The 20,855-nt window shown below is 35.4% G+C and overlaps 1 protein-coding gene across 1 annotated transcript in view; it reads right to left on the minus strand.

Annotated features, from left to right (window-relative positions):
• The window catches only part of LOC149563958 (Protein kinase superfamily protein), a 140,413-nt gene that overhangs the window by 80,027 nt on the left and 39,531 nt on the right, over positions 1-20,855 (minus strand). The window contains exon 2 of the mRNA XM_089827063.1: positions 11,682-11,909. Coding sequence (XP_089683189.1) covers positions 11,682-11,909 — 228 coding nt within the window. The remainder of the gene's footprint in view (positions 1-11,681; positions 11,910-20,855) is intronic.

The following is a 20,855-nucleotide window of genomic DNA, read 5'->3' on the forward strand; positions in this document are numbered from 1 at the left end:
TCGTCTCTCTTATAGTTTCAATTACAATAATAGTAAAAGATTTTTTTGTTGCAAATTTGATTATTCTGAGAATAATCGAAGTTCTTTTGTAGTTCTCTATGTATAAAATTTTGACTCTATCATGCCTAGAGTATAAGTTTCATCTATTGTATAAGAGCATGACTGAGGAAATTCATTTTTGTCAGTATCTGATGTGAAGTTGAACTATATATATTTTATGTATTAGCAATTTTTGTATCAAGGTTAATTTTCAACAGGTTTGTTGGATGAGCATCTTCATGATTGGTCAGTCGTAGCTTGTAGCAGTTGTGACAGGTTTCTCAAGAGGGATATTTGGAGGATGTTGATGTATATTGAGTTGCGGCTTATAGATGACAAAGTTAAACGGCAATCTACAAGTTACTATGGTGCATAGGTACTTGGGAGTAGTTTGTATACCAACAAGTAAGAAACTACCTATGGTGAGTTTCCCATTGCTAAAGGAGATGCATGGTATATGACAAAAGTTAGGTGTTGGTAAAGTCACTACATCTTCATTGGTGCATTTTTATACACTATACAGCTGACTGTGATTATCCTGTCATTTGACACCACTACATATTTATGAGAAAGAGTGACAAAAAGCTATGTAATTTGAAAAAGAAAAGTCTAACATCGATGTTTGTAGCAAGATGGCTACAATTGTTGTTGAATGGCTTTTGATTTGGCACCAACATAGAGATAAGTATTCTAATTTTGTATAGTTCGTGAGTTTTATATAACTAGAAATAGTATGTTTTTGGCATTGATATTTATGATACGTTGATTTTATCTCTCTTGGTTGCAAGGTGCAACAAGAAGCAATGAAATGAGGATGTTGATCCGATGATTCAACGGGAGATGTTCACCTTCAAAGGCAAGTTACATCAGCTATCTTATTCTGGCAATCAAAAGTTGTACCTATTGAGAGGGAGTGTCTGTTGAGAGAAAATCTCAATCATTCCTATACATATTAATGAGTTCTTCTCCGTAAGAGAAGTTTGAGGTGCAATCCCTTGTTAATGACTTCTTATCTATGAGAGAAGTTCGAGGTGAAATCCCCTATTCCACCCTCTTCGAGTAGTTATGGTGAATCCACCCTTTACGATAAGGCATGGTGGAAATGCATTCCTCTCAGGAAGAAATTTGAGATGAAAGCCCTCATTCCACCTTCTGCAATGAGGCATGGTGGAAGTCATGTGTGTGACTCCATGACTTTAATATTATGTGCTTAGGAAGTAACTATGGTGAATTATGTTATGCTGAGATAACATGTTTTATGTTATATTAATTTATCATTGACATCTTTGGTTGCGGATATGTTTGTCTACCATACTAAAGATCTCTCTCTTGCTAAGAGGGAGTGTTGAAGATTGTAGCTGTGATAGAGATTTTTATTCGGATTTTATGTAATAGAAATATGATCATTATGATCATCTTCAGCTAAAGAAGATATTTATGATAATATTTGACATAATACTATATGTACAGACATGTCATGCGAAGAGGCATGTGTATAGAAATATGAAGAGTTTTATATTTGGAAATTGAAGAGACATTCAGTTGTGTAATGAAGAGTCTCTCTATTCTTTATTATTTTATCAAGGGAAAAGCATTGTACTTGAACATTTTTTATTGTCAATAAAAGTGATACTTTCGTGGTGTGACCGGATTTTTCCCTTCAAGCAGAAGGGTCTTCCCAAGATAATCTTTTGTGTCTTTTGTACTTGTTTTGTTCTTCCTTATTGTTGTTTATCTTTATTTTGGGGGTTTTGTATTTTGTGACTTTCTATTGCAGGTGGAAATTGGAGCTTCCTAGTGCAAATCAAAGGTTGGCATCATATAGAGGAGGTCCAAAAACCCTCAATCAACTTTATTTCATCCAAATTGGGCATCTAAGGCCAAATCTAGAGCCATTTGAATTTTGGAAGTGTGGAGGCGGCAATTCAAAAAAAGTAATTTCAGAGGAAATTTTCAAACAATAATATCTCACTCATTTGGAATCCTTTTCTCGAGCAATTTTTTCTTGTTTTGAAGTAGAATTTCATGATCTATATAGTGGTGCAGGTCATTTACAGTCTATATTCCTGAGGTTTTTGAAAAATTGCAAATCCCAATTTTTGCAACTTCCAAGACCTCATTTGGGCTCATACGAACTCCTTTTCAGGTGCAATTTTTTTTGAAAGTACATAATTTTTTCTATATTTTCCAAATATGATATCCATTTTCAGTGACTAGGGTCAAAAAGTGTACTTTTAGAATGCCTTAGTTTTACAAGTGTAATGCATAGGCCTTAGTTTGGGCCTTTGCATAGTGATCTAAGTTTACTACAGTCTAAATGTAAGATATAATCATTTGTGACCTCAATTTATAATATGAGAAGTGTATCATTGATGTAATCATGGGATATGGTAGACATCCTGCTATAATAGATTTGACTAGGGATAATTATAACTCATGGGAAAAGGAATCATCACACATTGTAGATGGCTTAATCTCTTGCCTTATCTTTATGGACTCATTCCTGAGCCAAAGACAAAGAGGATATAAATAGTTCAGGAAGATAAAAATGGTCATATTAAAGGAGTGATTGGTATGAGTCTCTTTTGATTTTAATATCATCCAATTTACTTCAAAATCAAGAATATTTATTGCCCACACACAATCTAAACACTTATTCGGGAGCAATTTGGAGATCCACATGTTCCTCCGTTCCCCAATGATCCTATTGCAAATTCTCTCATTCCACTTGATGATGCAAATAATATTCCATATGATGATGATACATTAGATGAGATTGAGTATAATGCATATATTGAGAGCAAGGAAGACCCGGTGACTCCTAATGCAACTCATACTACTCTAGTTGAGATCACACATTCATCTCTTTTAGGTGATTCCAAAGAGTGATTACAAGAGATATTTATTTGTCTTCCTAATCGGGATTCTTACTTGCCAAATATTGGTTCATTATTTGTGGAGTCTCACATTTCAGATTTAGCAAACATATTTGAGGGGGTTTTCTCTTCTCTTTGATGATAGCATCACAATTGTAGATACTTCTTCACCTTCTTTGGAGATTGATACTTTTTATTCTTCCTATTCACTTAGTTTGTCACATTTCATAAGTCAGCTTGATGGTGTGATGGAATATCTGAGCTTGGAGACACCTATTTAGTCTTCAGAGATGCATACATGGAGACCTTCTTCCTCTTTTCATTTGGTTGTGGATTGGTTTATGGCATCATCATTATACTTCATTTGGCTTCCACTTCCTAGTTCCTATCCACAATGGGAAGCATTCCTACATTTGTACTTGGTCTATCTTCTTCCCAAGGGGAGAAATGTTGTTTGTAGACATTGGACTATTTTTTGTCTTCACACTCTCACCATTCTTGCAAGGATCTTCTTCATTATGGGAGAAGATATCATGTCTCCTATCATCCCTCCTATGGGGGGATCATTCTTTGTATAAACATAATGTATGTAGTTCTTGGGGGGTCTTGAGTATTTCATCCATCCATGCATTGTGTTTTTTCATCTCTCTTTTTGGAAGAGTTTTTCCCATTAGGTTTTCTCTCTGACTACTTTATGAGACATTGCATTTCATGTATTGCTTTGCATATTGTACATGGGTACCTAACATGGCCTAGTAGCCGAGACCCATCTTGCATTGTGAGTTAAATGTTTTCCCCTAAGTTGCACTGAAGGGGGGGGGGGGGCCTGATGGTGTAATTAAATACTCACTAATTACACTTAAGCTTACTTAGGATAATATAGTAGTTTGTCATTGAGACACCTAGGAGTTTATACGTAAATTAAGCACATGGTGTAGGAGAATTCCACTCTAGGTGGTGATAGTTATCTCAATCCACCATTAGCTGACAGACCCACATGTCCTACATTCAAGGAAGAAACTCCAGCACTCACACCTGACACTATGGTAACAAATATTGCAGTTGAACTCCGACAAGCGAGGAATGAGTGGAATTCATTACCAACATATGTACAGGACGGATGGACATTTGACAGGTACCTGAACTACAGAGTTGCCATGCAGAAGTAGGTAGATAAACACAGTGAGTTGCAACAGGTCACCAACAAGTTGACTAGATTTCTATTTGGCAGATCTTCTCATAGGGCAGATGACACAATTAATTTAGCTTACAGCCAGGCTGAGGTCTCAAATTCTACTCCGCCACAAGAGGAAGTGGTGAAGGATATTACGCAGATTGATAGTAACTATCAACTTGATACTGAAGTAGAGACAGTTGTATACAGGTCGCCAAAGGGTGATATCACAAGTACTCTGGATGGTTTGGTTACGACAGGCAGTGATTACAGCATAGAGGGTTCAGATGATGATTTTGAGGATGTTGTTGTGTACGATGGTGAGATACCTGGTAGAGATGAGCAGACATTGAGTATTCATGAATTTGTTGACAGGGAGTACCAGGCACATTTGGATGCTTCGTCACATGAGGTTGAGGCTGGTAGTACTTCGCATGATTTGTCCAGCCAGCTGAAGGTGAGCGAAGACAGTATTGTGACTTCATTATCTCATCATGACAGGATGCGGGATATGATAGAGGATCACATCTGGGTGATTCAGTTACAGGGAAGACATAAGGGAGTTCAGGCAGAGTCTTCTTGTGTTGACTTACAGGCGATTAGGGAAGGAATGGGAACGATGAAGTTGAGTTATTTACATCTTCTATCAGATCGTGACCATCTTCTTAGCCTTGCCATAGACTATTCAAATGCCTTGAGGAGGAAGGAGGAGGAAGTTGACAGGCTTTCTCGCGAGCTTGAGGACACTCGAGCTTCTTTGGTGAACACTCCATTGGCATTACAGGACTTGGAGAGACATGGGGATGAGCATGGCGTGGAGTTGAGTTTAGTCTCATCTTGCACACTTGATACTCAGCTTTCTGCGGCAGGCAGATCATATGTGGTCGTTGATAATGTTGTGAGTTCGTTTTGCATTCACATCCAGGATACAAGGACAGTGTCAGACAGGTATGTGGAGTTAGTTGGTATTCATCATATTACTCAAGTGAGGAGTTTGCTTGAGTTACCAGCTGATTCTAGTTTACGGATATGGACTTGAGATTGTTATATTGGCATTTGGGATTTAGTTGACTGGAGATCTTTATCACTTTTTGGTAGCAGTGATTGTTTGGGTGCTATCATGGATTTGATTAGCAGATTGCACAGTGTTTTTTTTCTTGTGCCAGCAGCTTGTCCGATGTTGGTATTAGTTTTTATACACCGATGTTGGGCTTTGTTCATATATCCAGTCAACCATTCTTGCTGGAATGTGTTGATGATCTTTCATATTTGGCAATATGTACAGATGAGTCCCGAGATCATACTGGCAGTGATGACATCCAGGAGGATGCAGTGGGCAGTTTTGAGGACTTAGTTTCCTCGGCAATTTCTTTTGGTACAGAGGAGTTGGACAGTGGTGCTACAATTTTTGATACTTCATATGTTGATATGAGCTTTGGAGTTGATTCGCAGGATATGGATGGTAATACTCTAGAGACCAGTAACTTTGAGGATACTCCTTTGGACAGTGCGTTAGAGGAGGATTGTAGGAGATAGTCTAGCCAGCACCATCATGTGTCTAGTCAGCTGAGAGTTAGTGAACGAGACATTGCTATCGCTTGTCAGCATTTCAATGCTGCTCGTCAGTTGTTAGCAGTTTATGGATGGGGTTCTCCTACTAGTGATGAGCAAGGAGGTAGTTATCTTTCCTTGATAGAGATCCACTCTTTATGGGAGGCTATCCGGATTCTGAGACAGAATTTTATGCAGTTGGTAGCCGATAAAGACAGCATATGACGCATTGTTGGTCAAGGAAGATGATTTGAGTGAGATTACTCAGCAACTCGTGGTAACTTCTGAGATTCTTGAGAGTACATAGCTGGCTCTCGAGGAGTCGCAGTTTCATTTGGCTAAGGTGACCATGGAGTTAGAGCGACTGAAGTCTTTACCGAATTTCGTACAGTCACAGGTTGTGATGTCTGGCAATTCGAGGATGTCCATGGTCGAGATTGTCAGAGGCAGTGGAGATGGGGATGCATCCATCCTTAATACTAGCATTGGCATATCAGGGTCTCTTCCACAGGGTTCAAGTTCAATTGAATTGGGTGTTGCAGAAAATTGTTGTGGTATGCCTGACATGGTGGCAGTCTCTACTACTTATGGCATGGAGACTGGTAATGTTGTATCAGAGATCATGTGTGATGTTGATGAGCCGACAGTTGGCATGGTTCCTGCTAGTGATACTACTCCTTTGGCGGTGTCTTCGGAGGTAGTAGTCAGTTTCGGCTTGGTTAGTGATCAGTTGCAGTTAGTTTCATCTGGATTGCAGTCTGAGCCACTGACTGGGATTGGCACATTCTATCGGCATTACACTGTGAGACATGCTCATCAATTGACCTTTGATGACCATGTTGATGAGATGATGATACGGAGATGCACTTTGGTTCCTAGTGCTTGTCATTGGTTATGGGATGGTTTGACGCCACGGGATGAGAGTTGCGATGGGCATGACATGGCAATAGGTTCTGCGGTTGATAACTTGATAGTACATGACTTAGAGCAGGAGTTTGGGAGTGATGCTTCAGAGGTTGTTATTGCTTCTACTCCTTTGGCTATGTCATCTCCTAACTTAGCTAGTGATCAGTTGCAATGGGTTGCATCACCTGTGCATGGCGAGCTGTCGCCTGAGGCTGGTTCTTTTAGTCAGCATTATACTGCAAGGTATGTTCATCAATTTGCATTTGATCCATGTGTTGAGGAGTTGATGGCAGGCCGGCTTGGCTTGGGTTCTATTTCTTGCTGTTTATCTTGTGATGTATACTCACCATCAGCGGTGCATGGGAGTTATGGTTATGAGACAATGGCCAGTGATTTGCAGAGTTGTGCTGATTGCAGTAGGTATACAGTATGTGGATTCTTCGTACTTGGTGCAGTTTTATTTGGGAGTGTTCACCATTGTGATAGAGTTGGATGGTACATCCCACATAGGTCAGTGGGATGCGTTGATGGTATTTACTGTGTTGGCAATTTGGGATGTCCACTCTACTTGGGTTCTGATATTTTGGGAGTTTGTGTCTCGGGGGTTCCTAACTATGGCAGTAGTGGATTTGAAGTTCAGTTGAGCAGTGATTCACGCTTCATTCATGGATTCTTCTTGGTTATATTGCAGAGGATATTGCAGGAGTCTGCATTGATTGACAGCAATATAGTTCATGACTACATTTGGGATCCAGGTGGACTGATTGGTTTATTGTTCAGCCATTGCTTGGGGACAAGCAATTTCAGGAAGGGCGGATTGTCATGTCCCCATTTTGGAGGTAATTTGATTTAATTAATTTAATTAATTAAGTTGTCCAAAATAATGAATATTTTATGAGGATGACTAATTAATTATTTTAATTAAATAAATAAGTGGTATTAAGTTAATTATTTATAAAGTTATCAAATAAATAAATATTAAAAGATAACTTTATATTTAATTAATTTAATAAAGTGACTTGAATTATAAAATATTTTGTAAAGTCACTTAATAGATAAAATAAAATAATGTTCTAGAAGTTTCTGGAGAAAGTGGAGAAAAAGAATATATAGGCATTGAGGGCTCATTGTCTATCATCCAAGTTTATTTTCTCTATTGCGTCTACTTGAGCATTTGTGGAGCTTGAAAGCCTGCAAGTATTCAACTTAATCATTGAGAACGATACCTCCCAAGTGATTGCATAACTGAGGGGGTGAAAGATCCTCTGAAGGGTTGCCCTTTGGAAGTGGCACTCAGCCATTTCAAGTTGAGCTTAATTTGTATACTCAGACTTACCTGAGGGTTTGAGTTTTTGGTTGCAAGAGGAAAAAAAAAAAAAAAAGCAGTCCGAAAAAGCAAGATCCGAAAAAGCAAAATGAAAAAGCAAATCCGAAAAAGTAAAACGGAAAAGCAGATCCAAAAAAGCAAAACGAAAAGGCAGCATTGGTAAAAATTATTACAGCCATCTACAATCAAGTTCCTTTGGATATTTTATGCATTTTTCTTATCATTTAGATGCATATTAGAAGGTTGTAGGTGAAAGTTTGTATCAGATTTAAGCATTATTCTTGGGGATGTAAGCCAAGAGTCTTAGCCATTTCATGCTAGCATTGTAGTTGACATTATATGTGCAATAAAGGAGACATAAGTTGATGGTCTGATATAATTGTAATTGAATATGTATTTATCATTCATGATCAGCTTATTAGTTTGCATGCCAATTGTTTGACAAAATGTCAATTGGCTGTAGGTTCTCTTTTTAGCATAAATGATGTTATAATTTTGCATACCAAGTGTTTGTATTTATGCCACTTGGCTATAATTGCATTAACGCCATCATAGGTTGCATCCAAAGTGTTTGTCATAATTACTATTTGCTGTAGCAGCATATTGCTAGTAGTTTTAGCTACATATATGCATTGAATATTGTCAAAATAAGTTGCACATTCATGTTAGGTCATTGTTTAGTCAATTTTGAGTCTTCTTGCAAAAGATTCTCATTGATGCAAATTGAAGAAAGAGTCATTAAAGAAAACTGAAATACTATATCAGTCATATGACCCTTGTATGTGAAGTGTTTGACAAAATTTCTCAGTTCAGCATTAGAGATTTTTAGTGGCCTATTGGTAGGGTCATTACACCAGGAATGCCCATGGAATCTATTGATGTTCATTACCAATAATATCATTCTTGCACCTTTATGTAATTGTCTTCTCAATCTCTTGTGGAAGTTATCTCATTCTTTCATTATATCCTAAGGGTGTTGTAGAGTCACCTAAAACTCTAACACCATGCAACCCTTTAGGTATCCACCAAACTGATATGCAACACAAAACTACTAACTAGGAGTGCTCAGAAATAACATGCAATGGTAACCCTCTTCATAAACTACTTCTCCCTGACATGCTACTTAAAAATCTAAATACAACTGAAAAAGATGACATGCAAATAAAAAAAATTGCATGCCACCTTACAGTGATTTACACTTCCAAGGCTATAATCATATGGTCATGTAACTAGTGTAGGATTTGCTGTTGTTGCCTTTGTATAAAAAGTAGTAAAGAAATCAGAGCTATCATATTTCTGCAATCCTATGAATGTTCATGAAAACTTCTGGATTTGATTGTGTAACAAAAAATGTCCTTATGTTCTCTTACATCTTAATGATGGATCATGTAATGTGATCTGTTAAAAAAATTTACACAATAAAATCCAAAACCTTTCATGAATAGTCAAGAAAACGTTAAGCTGATTGTTGATGTCGCAATGCGGACTTTCTGCTCTCCTCTCACCCATTTCTTCAACAACAAATAATCTTCAGCTCTTTCTACTTGATGTCCTCACCTATTTCTAGTGTAATATTTGTGTGATACTACCACTCTAGGGTGTATAGAATCAATTCAAACTGACTTGCAATAACCCTCTTTCACAAACTGATCAAAACTACCAAGCAACCGTTTGGCTATCTGCCAAACTAACATGTAATGCAAATCCACTAACTAGGAGTCATCAGAAATAACATACAATGATTACCCTCTTCATAAACTGCTTTTATGCTGACATACAACTACAAAATCTAACATGCAGTTGAAAAAGCTGACATGCATCTGAAAAAATATAACATGTAACCTCTCAGGCTAGCAGAATATGTGGCTCTAATAACATTGAAATATCCCAAACTAGGATATTGTTTCAAATATGATTTAGGTTTTCGACTCTTGAATTTTTTTTGCTTCATTTCATTAAAAAATAATAACAAGCAAAGAATATGATATAGATTTCCAAGAAAGTAAGTGATTTAAAAGACAAATATATTGAAAATGATTCTGATATAAAACATGCATGGCTACTGCATCAAATATATTATTGTTACAATACTAGAACATGAATTAAGTTTACATGGAACATACCCACGTGATTCCATTCCAATATCATTGAAGCCCCTATGAGATATGATCATTTGTAACATACAGACGAAGATTGAATGACATGCAAGAAGAGTGAACAATGCAAAAGTGAAGTTGTTGTAGATGTGCACCAATACCAACATGCAAGGGAAAGTCACTATCAACCAAACCCTCAAATAATCACTGCAATATCAGGAACAATCACTCGCCAAAATGGAAAAGTTGTTACCACACAATTGCCCATTGATGAGGCCAACATCAATGAGAATCTGCCCTCATAATGGTGCCATGAATATCTCCAAGTCACAGCCAAGGATTGGATATTCGCCCACAAAAAATGGACAATGTAGTGCCCCTATGAATCCTGAAGCCAATCCACCGATGGGGCTGATTTGGGTTTCCATCCAAATCACCAAACCCTCTTTCCATCCTAGGGTTTTACTAGACCTTCAAGCAAAGATTCAAGCTGACAAAGAAAAGACTCAAAGTAAAAACATAAAGTCTCCAGAATGCCTTCACAATCCCGTTCAAACTCCTTTTATAATAGTCTTTTGGATTTTCCCTGTTTTGAGAGAACTACCTTATTTATTTATTTTAATTTCATTTTCCCTCCAAAAAGAAAATTTATGATATATTAAAGTTTACATTATAATAAAGTCACTTTATTGATTTAAACTCTTTTATTCATGACGTTGGCTTAGATAGATGATAAGTTATGACTTAAAGTGGCCCCAATAAATAAATAACTATTATTGAATTTCACTTCAGCTTTTTTGCCTCTTATATTTCATTTTCACAATATCAATTCCTTGGCTCTGTATTGGGGACATTACAATGGAAAAAATTTCTTTGCTAAATTCTATTTATTCATATTATAGCCAATTATGGACCTATTATATAACAATTTGGCCCATATGCCCCTAATAGCAAGGTCCAAAATGCTTAAAGAAAGGGCATAAATAGCTCAGCAGTTCTCTTGGAACAGTCAGAATTGTTTTCCAAAATATCAACATCTTATAAAAGGTGCTGTAACTGGACTCCTATGTTTTTTCTGTGGACCATTTATCTCATAAATTTATTTTCTTAAGAAAACAAACAGGAAAATGGTGCTTCCTGCTACTTCAGATCTAGACAACCATTCTCATAGTTACTTTGCATAGACAGATTAATCAAAACATTATTTGAGTAGGATTCTTTTTAATCATTTTTCTATCCCATTGCACTGCAATAGGCAATGTTTGATATATTTCAGAATCAAAACCCACATTTAAGAATTTCAAGTGTCTATGCTATAGCATGTATTAAGAATTATAAATGTAAATTGTTTGCCACCTTGTACCATCAATCTGAACCATTACAAGAGTACAGCATAGGATGCAAAGAAGTCATGCTCATGGAACATTATTTGGGAATTTATTTTTGGATGAATATCAAAAAAATCTCAGGTGGGATTAAATTAAATCACATCAAGTATTTATCATCTTTCATGTCATGGATTTAGGTTCTCTGAAATGTATATTAAGTTGAATCCACCTACAAGTTGTGATGAAGAATTTATGGCAGGATCAAACTAAATCACATCAAGCATTTATCATCTTTGACATCATGGATTTAAATTCTCTGAGATGTGTACTAAGTTAAATCCGCCTAAAAGTTAGAGTGATGAGGAATCTACTGACAAAACACACCTGCAGCTCCGATAGTTCTTCCAGGTACTCAGGAGGACAAAGATCTGGTCTGGTTGATAGACCTTGACCCACCTTGACAAAAGTTGGACCCAACCTTGTAAGTATTTTTCTAAGTTCAACAGCCCGTGTACGCTTATTTTGATTCAAGCGGCCACTCCGTTGATCAAGAGCCAATTTTAGTGCAAAAGAGCCCAATCCAAAGAATATTTCCACAGTACGTCGAAATACCTGAAATGGGCATATATATTAGCACACACGAAGTAAGCATATATTCCAAAAATATTAAGAGCCTCTAACTCATAAATATGCTTTATGGAAAAGAAGCAGCTTTTCATGGTAAATTTTGTAGCAGATAAAAAGAAATTTCAAATGCCAAAAGTATATTAGGTGATAAGAGTGACAACTAATATGTGAAACTGTTGATTTTATCATGTGCTTGTACTCCTTACACTGCTTTGGAGCACCTTGCAAAGCCATTTGAGACGTGTCACTGTTTTTGTCAATAGGTTAGCATCTCATTGATTTATTTATGGAGGGCATTTCTCAATTCTAAGGATAAGATTTTCCTAAAACATATAATTTCGGCCTCCACCATTGTTAACAATATACTGTCATACTAGAATTTTTATGGTGCAACTTAAAAAGCAAATAAAACAACCCTCCTTTTGTTATAGTCAAATCCTTTATACTCCAATTTCCAGAGAGTTGCATTACAGTTTCTTCACCTTTTTCAATTTTATTTTTCACAGGACATGCTATAAGAAATTCCTTCTTGAAATGCTAGACTGTCAGAGAACCTTCATCAATACAAGGATAAAAACAAAAAAAATCTCAAATTTTCAGTTCATTTTGGATCACTTTTCATGATAATCAGAATTGCAGTTAGGAAAACCTCACAGATTTCCAATCTATTTTCTTTTCTAATTCAAGACCATTTTGGAAACAAAGGTTTTAATTATCTCTTGATGTAGCTAAAGAATATCTTTAAGAACTTATTTGACGTATTTTACTTCACTCATTTGCAGCTACTTTACTTAAAGCTGATTTTAAGCATAAGTCTACATAATACTATTAAAATAATATTGTAATATTTAGTATAATGATCATGATACTTTCTTTTAAGTCAGTCAGTTTTTAGTAACTTTTTCTACTTCAAGGTATTTAGTTGGTTTAGTAATTTTTTAATGTCTTTAGGTCTCGATTTTTTCCATCTAAGTCACAAGGTTCAAATTTGAATTCGAGTTCGTCGATCATAAAATTAAGATGAAATTCAGAAAGAATAAAAAATTTGGAAAAAAATCAACATTAAATCTAACTTATATAAATTTATTTATTTTTAAATATAAGAAATGCATCTACAAAATTATCAAAGTAGTTTGACATTGCTAAATAATTAAACTAAATAACCCTAAAATAAAATAATATTTCATAAATAATAATATTATATTAAATATCATAAAATTCGGATGAAGTTCAGAAAGGGTAAAAGTTTGCTGAAATTCGGTGTATCCCGTGACTTAGGTTTCCATTATGGAGAGATCTTGTAATTGTTTATTTCAAGAACATCCTTCTTGTTTATTATGGAATATCAATTGGTCATTTCATGGTATCAAAGCAGAGGTTGATTTTTCGAAAAAATTCTCAATAAAGTTTAAGGTTTAATTACCTAGAAATTTTGAGAAAAAATTTGATAGTTTTTTGCCAGAATTTTTCAAAACAGAAGTTGTTGGGTTTTTTTGGTGGGTTTCTTTTTTATAGAATAGGATTTTTTGTTTTCTCTAAACATTTCGTGAAGAAATTTTCAAAAGATTTTTTATTTATTTTTCTAATCAAATTGAAAGTTGAAGTTTTGGGCCATTTTTCTTTTAAAAAATCATAGATTCCGCAGTTTTCTTTACCCTTTTTTCACCAGAAAAATGAAGAATTTTAAGATTTACAACAGGTTTATGTTCTTGTGACCATTGCTAGTTATTCTCATCTCAGAGGGTTTTGCATGTTTCTTTTCCCAAAAAGAATGATATTTATTAGGGTTTTGCATGATACGTTTGAATCATTCTTTTCCCAAAAATTCATAGTGAGTTTTGCCATGATAATTTCCCATAAACCATGGATGCTTTTTTCATGACTTTTCCCCCCCAAAATTGCAGTTTACTTTAGCTGCTTTATGATGATTTTTCAACAAAATCATGGTTTTGTAAGTTCTACAAAACAAGGGTTTTCAACAATTTTCTCACACAATTGTCACACTTTAGCATCGCATTCAGGATTTGACAATAACACCAAAACATCATGGTGCTGCTTTGTTGCAGATTCTATTGACAGTTTTGGGCAAATTTGTAGTTTTGGAGTGTTTTGCTGATTATTACCAACAAAAATCACAACGTTTAGAGAAGCTGATCCTGGTTTTCAAGTCTTTGGATAGAGAGAGGGATGGCCCCATTACTCAACATTAGGCTGGAAGGCATTGAGCTTGTGTTTGCTCTTGGTCATACAAGGAAGTTTTGTAGGAAGCAGTTGGTCAATCAAAAGTGCAAACTGGGAAGGAGGGTCTCAAAATATGTTCATGTAGCAAAGTATTATGATGAAACCGACCTTTATGAATTTGTGGCCAAATGACTGGCAGATTATGTCAAGTCTTCTGAAGGGCGGTTAGTAGAATGACCATTAAAGAAGTGTATTAAAGTAATATTTAGTATAATGGTCATGCAACTTCTTTTAAGTCAGTCAATCAGTTTTTAGTAATTTTTTGTTCTTGAAGTTGTTTAGTTAGTATAGTAACTTTTGAATTTGCCTTCAGTTCTTGATTGTTTCCATTATGAAAAGATATTCTTGTAATTGCTTTTTTGAGGTGTATTCCTCTCCTTTGTTTATATTGAGTATCAATAATTGTCATTCAAATTATCTCAACCAAATAACATGAATATCTTAAAATAAACATGGCGTTTGTTAATGTTGTAGCTTCAGTCGGATTGAAATAATTTAGAGATAATCCTCCTATAGTTATTAGTTAATCATCAGTTAGACAAACTCACATACATACATACATACATACATACATACATACATATATATATATATATAATTATACATTGTGTTAAAATTGTCTAATGGTTATTAAGTTTACCATAGAGAAATGTCTTTTCATGGGACATGTCTCCTCTGCACATATTTATATAACATTCAATCTGCATGTGGAACACACAGAAAATGGCAGTGTTATTACATTTGCATGAAAACGATCTTACAAACTTAACATGGTATCAGAGTTGTAGGCTGCAAATGTAGAAAATAGAAAAGATGTAGAACAATTGTGGGATAGGAGGAAACAATACGAACAAGGAAATCATAGATCAAAGACAGGCAAACTCTAACATAGACAAGCAACTTGAAAAGTATCCTGTTGATATTACATGTGTGCACAAAGGATTGCATGTCTGATGTTAAAGCAATTATAATTGCAAGATAAGGAGGTATCATTACCGTGCACACAAGATATGCTCGTAGAATCATTTTATAATGAATACGGAGATTCCTTTGGACTTAACATCCAACAGTTGTGAAAATTGATACATCAAGGCATGGTGTTAGAACATTTGTACATGAAAACTACAATTACAACACCCAAGATAGTCAAAGTTTATATATTCTGAGCCCTGTATATTCTAAGTTCTACACTGAAGATAGACATCCCACTTGTCTTTATGGAGACTATTGATAGAGGAAGAATATATCTGTGTGCTTTGGCTTGGGTCTTTGATTAGGCATAAGTTTGAGCTCTTAGCACTACTGATATCAAGTTTGGGATTTGAAGTACTAATTGAACCATTAAGTCTCCAACGACAATGACGTACAAGGAAAGGTTGCGAGTATAGTAGCAATTATCTATTGCAGTGATGAGCATTTATATATAATACTCTAGACATTTCCTTATCGTCCCTTTGCCTTTGCAGCGTGTATGTAATGGGATCATGGAAAAGATAATAAATATCTTTGGGGAACAATTTGTGGGCGCTGGCATGGTCAGGACTCAATCTATGATCATCTACAAACACTTCAATGGTGACATGATTGTTGTCTCTGCTTAAACATGGTTGGTTGGTTGGAGAATCATTCTTCCTATTAGGATGGTGTTAGAAACAACTCAATTCCTTGCATCTAAGTCAGCATATTTCTTCAACACGGATGTTGACTGATAGAAGACTTATTATTAATACTACTGTGCATGATGATTGCAAAAATCCAGGGAGACATAATACATCATTATTTTAATGTCAGGCACAAACACTACCAAACTATCATGAAATGTAATTCTCTGTTCAAAAGCAAAGGTCTCCTCGTAATGCATCATAGTCGATACATTTTTCATATGACAAGATCGGAGATATCGTGTGAGGAATAAATGGTGGTTCACTAAGTATTAGAAGCTGCAGTGGTTGAAGGACAATCTGATCAAGAAAGGAGAGATGTGATCATATGAAGTCTGGAACTAATTTGTCGGAGATGATGGCAAGCTGCCATTAAGGAAATAATCATAATAAACAATGCTTAAGAGTTATAGTATACTGTGTATATAATACAGACCAAGTTCTTAACAACAATGAACTGATTATAGAAATGAAATGTTATGTTCAAATATCAAGTAGAGGTCATAAGAATTATCCTTAAGAATAAGGATTAAGGGGGGCCGTGATTGATTGATTTTAGTCGGTGATAATAGGATCAATAGCCAATTATATGTCAAGAAGTGCGACAATTAGGAATGGACATTGGACGTATCATTAAAATTGGTAGTATATAAAAAGTTATTCAACCCTGCTTCAGCAATTATCATCAGTGGAACAATGTTTACACATAATGTTTGGTATTCATCAAATCAGTAATGAAATAAACAAGCTTTGGGTGAACAGGTTTCCACATAATCTTCACCAAAACTCTTCATATAAATGCAGGAAGAAAAAAATTTATTGCTAGGATGAGCATTGTGATCGTTGAAACTGTATGGAGATTCATCATAAGGTGGGGCACTATTATGATGAAAATATGCATGGAGGGCTTACTGTAGCCATCTGGGATATGGTGGATTGACCAACATTAAATATTCTCATGAGATAGTAATTTTTGAGGTCAATGGTACTGGCAAGCTATTGGTCTTGTCTTCCATATGGATTTTAACAAATACAATGATTTGCTACTTCCAAAGCCTAATAGGTAACTGTATTCTGAAGTTTCTTGGCAACCAACTTAAATGGATAACCTGTACTAATTTGATGAGAAACATTGGCTTGAGAAACAAAAAAATCTAGTTATGCATCCACATGTTGTGACTGATCATGCGTCCATATCAGTAGAATCACCAAATTCTGGCCATTTGCTGACATGTTATTTGAATAAAGGTCTAACAGAAACCTTGTTGGTGTTGGAAGTCTATTGGGAAAGTGAGATACTAAGAGGGGACCGGGGGGGGGGGAATGAATTAGGATCAATAAAACTTTTAACCTTCTAAACATTTATCAAACTGATAACTTTCACCACTAACCCTTATCTCATCAATATCAAAAATCACATAAACATATATTGCAATGATGTAAATGATCAACACATAACACAAAGAGTTGGTTACCTAGGAACCCTCCAAGGTGAAGGTAAAACTAGGGTGGGGACGAGACTTACAAATCTTCACAACTACAGTAACAAAATTCGCATGTTAGGGCTACAATTTTGATCACTTCTAATGATCTATCCTATGAGGGGTCTGCCCTACCAAGAGCTTACAAGACTTATTCAGTCTACCTCGATTAAAGGATTTAAACTTACAATAAAGTAAGCACTCTATTAGGAGATTTACATAGGCCTATTAAGACCACTCTATTAGGAGATTTATCCTGATTCACTTGGCTAAAATGCATCAGTACCTGATCCTTCAGTTAGCACTGTAATGCTTAATTACAGATCTCCTCTTTCCAATGTCTGATCCTTCTTTGATCTGATATAACTTTATTATGCACTTCACTGCTCTGCTCAGTCACTCTTCCTTGTTTCACCTTCAAACTCTGCTTAAGTATCCAAACTTTGCTTCTCGCGCATACAATCTTCTCATATTGAGATTAGGGTTCGAGTCCTACTTATATAACCAATTAGAGAAGGTTCTAGATCAATTCAATGATCCAAATTTCTCCCATTTTTCCGCTTAAACTTTCCATTTTTTTATTAGTTAAACACCTCGCATAGGGATTAATAATCCATCTCAAAACGTGTAATCAACTCCTTAAATTACTCCTCGATCATTAAATCACACAATAAGTCAGCCAAAAACTATTTACCTCATTGTTTGTGCAATTCCAAACTAATATGCTAAAATTGGTTTACTCCGCACAGGAACTCTTTAATGCTCAGTCATGACTAGTTCTTCATGTTGCCCCTCGACTTCTGAATGCTCAGGATTCACTAGATAACTCGACATGAACTATGTATTGCTTGGCACAAATTGACTTTTATCTTACTCGACATGTATAGGGGCACTCAGTGACCATAGAATTGCTCGGCTAATTGCTCAGCCTTCAATTGTAGTGATGACTGACCAACGTTGCCAAATAAATGACTAAGTGGTTGACACTAATAGACAACAAACTATAGGGATCAACAATCTCCCCCTTTGACATTAGTGGCAAAAACAATTTTTCGTGATTCAACATTACATCCCAAAACTCAAAATTAGTGCTCTCCCTTAGACTATAACATGATCTTAATAAAGACTTCAAAATGTACAACATATATACATGACTTTTACATACTCTATCTGCAAAAATGTTCAAACATTAATACCTATACTCATATCTCCATATATATATATATATATATATACATATATACATATGTATATACATATATACATATGTATATACATATATACATATGTATATACATATATACATATATGTATATACATATATACATATATGTATATACATATATACATATATATATGTATATACATATATGTATATACACATATATATATATATATATGTATATACATATATGTATATATGTATATACATATATGTATATATGTATATATATATATATATACATATACATATACATATACATATATATACATATATATACATATATGTTCCCTATATTCTCCCATATATATTCCCCCTTGTTTTTGTCACTTATGGTTGTTGGGGTGCAAAGGTCAAACCATACTTATCCAAAAATTGTTTGTGAAGCTAGATAATTATGGCTAGGGCAGATCCCAACCGATTTTGACTGATTCTAGCAATTGAATCTTGATCTCTAGTGTAGCAGCTAGATCAATTAAGTTTTCAGCCATTGAGATATTTGGATCTCTTTGTGCTACCTCCTTGGTTGTTATAAGCTCTCTCTGCATAACCTCTAAATGAAATAACAAAATTGTCTGAATAGAGACAAGATTAGTACTTATTCTGCCATCCTTGGCCACTGGCTCGGCTAATCTACCTTGGTAAAATGTTGATTTATTGAAATAATTTAAACCAGAACTTGGGTTCATGTTTAATGAATTTGTTGATGCTTGCAAATATGCTTATTGCCTATCTATAAAACTTTGATTCTCCTTTGTAAAGAATTCAACATCACACAACTTTTTGTACAAAGAAAGAATGTTCTTTACAATATCTTCTATAGTATGGATTAAACATGATAGATGTACTTGCCTTATTGCAATCTCAGTCGAGACTTTTTCACTGACTTTCTTCTCGAACTTTCTGGAACTCTGCTCCATCAACTTTTCATTTGCATCCACATCATCTTTATTGATTTTCTCCACAATATGAACTAATTGAGCTATTACAAGAGCATTCTCATCAAGATTTTCTACATCAAATGCTTCAACAAAAATGTCCTTAATCTCCTGTAGCACTTACCTTTGATGTAGCTCTTGCCTCATGTCTTCCTGTTTAGTTTTTCTCACTAATAAATCTTGTAGAATTTGCATCTATTCAAATGTCAATGTCATATTTTGGTATGAAAATGACCTTATCTAAGGTTATTGGCTTGCCAGGTGACCTTGCTTTCTTCTTCAAAAGTTGTTGCTTAGTAGTGCTAGCTGAAGTGAGTGTGATGAAACATCAACACTCGGTCTCTATGGCTCCCTTGCTCCACTAGCATCCACGCTTGCTAGGACTGACTCCTTTAGAGTCATAATCACCTGTTGTTAAGGTGTACCACCTTCTTTAGTCTCAGATTGTGTAGAGAGTTCTACACTTGGCCCTATCTTTGGTTCATCTTGCTTTTGACCCTATAACTCAGTCACCGTAACACTTGTTTGCTCTATCTCCTTGTTTCCCTCTGTAAGAGGTCCTAAGACTAGTGCTTGGATCTTAACAATAGTAGAATTATCTACTTGTTCACTCTGTACATCATTCTAACCCTCTATGGTCTGATTAGCCTTAGTAGGTTCTTCACTTTTCTTCTCTTTAATTGTCGATCCATTGTTCCTTGACATCTATGACCAAAGTCTTTTGTTCCATTTGTCTTAATTGGTCATTGAAGTCAACAATAACAATGGGTGTTTCAGTAATTGATACTATTGCCAGTTGCTCCATTCCTTGCTCTCCAATCTTAGGATATTCCTTGATTTGAACTAATACTAGATTGGATGTATCAATCAACCTATCCTTGATAGATTTTGGAGCTTGGTCTCCATGTTCTGACTTAGCAGATATTGTCTCATTTGGCTCGGTTGATACTGGAGTCACTTTAGGAGTCTCATCTTCAACGGTGACTACCTCTGTCTGATTTACCTTGTGTTGAGGTATCTTTTCCACAGTCTCTACAAATTGTCCAGCATCACTATACAGATCTTCTATATTATCTAACTCTGTTTTCTCATCTTCTTTTTCTTCTTCCTCTGTAGTTGGTGCCAACAATCCAAAAAATTTCTTCCACACCAACCTACTTTCTTGAACTGAATCCTCAATCTTATTTCTCAAAATTTTGTAAGCCCTTGTCTTGGCCACAAACTTCTTTGCATAATCCCTTAGGGCTATAGACATATGTGTCTTCCCTAAATCTAGCATAGTTTGGGCTAATGTTGTTTCTCTTGTTTGTCTATCAATAGACAATCCCCATTTACATTTAGAATCCATCTTATTATACAACTCCTCTCCTTTGGTAGTGCTTTGCCCA

The sequence above is a fragment of the Cupressus sempervirens genome, chromosome 4 (assembly GCF_028749045.1).
Source record: "Cupressus sempervirens isolate cs-2001-9-10 chromosome 4, ASM2874904v1, whole genome shotgun sequence".
NCBI lineage: Eukaryota > Viridiplantae > Streptophyta > Pinopsida > Cupressales > Cupressaceae > Cupressus > Cupressus sempervirens.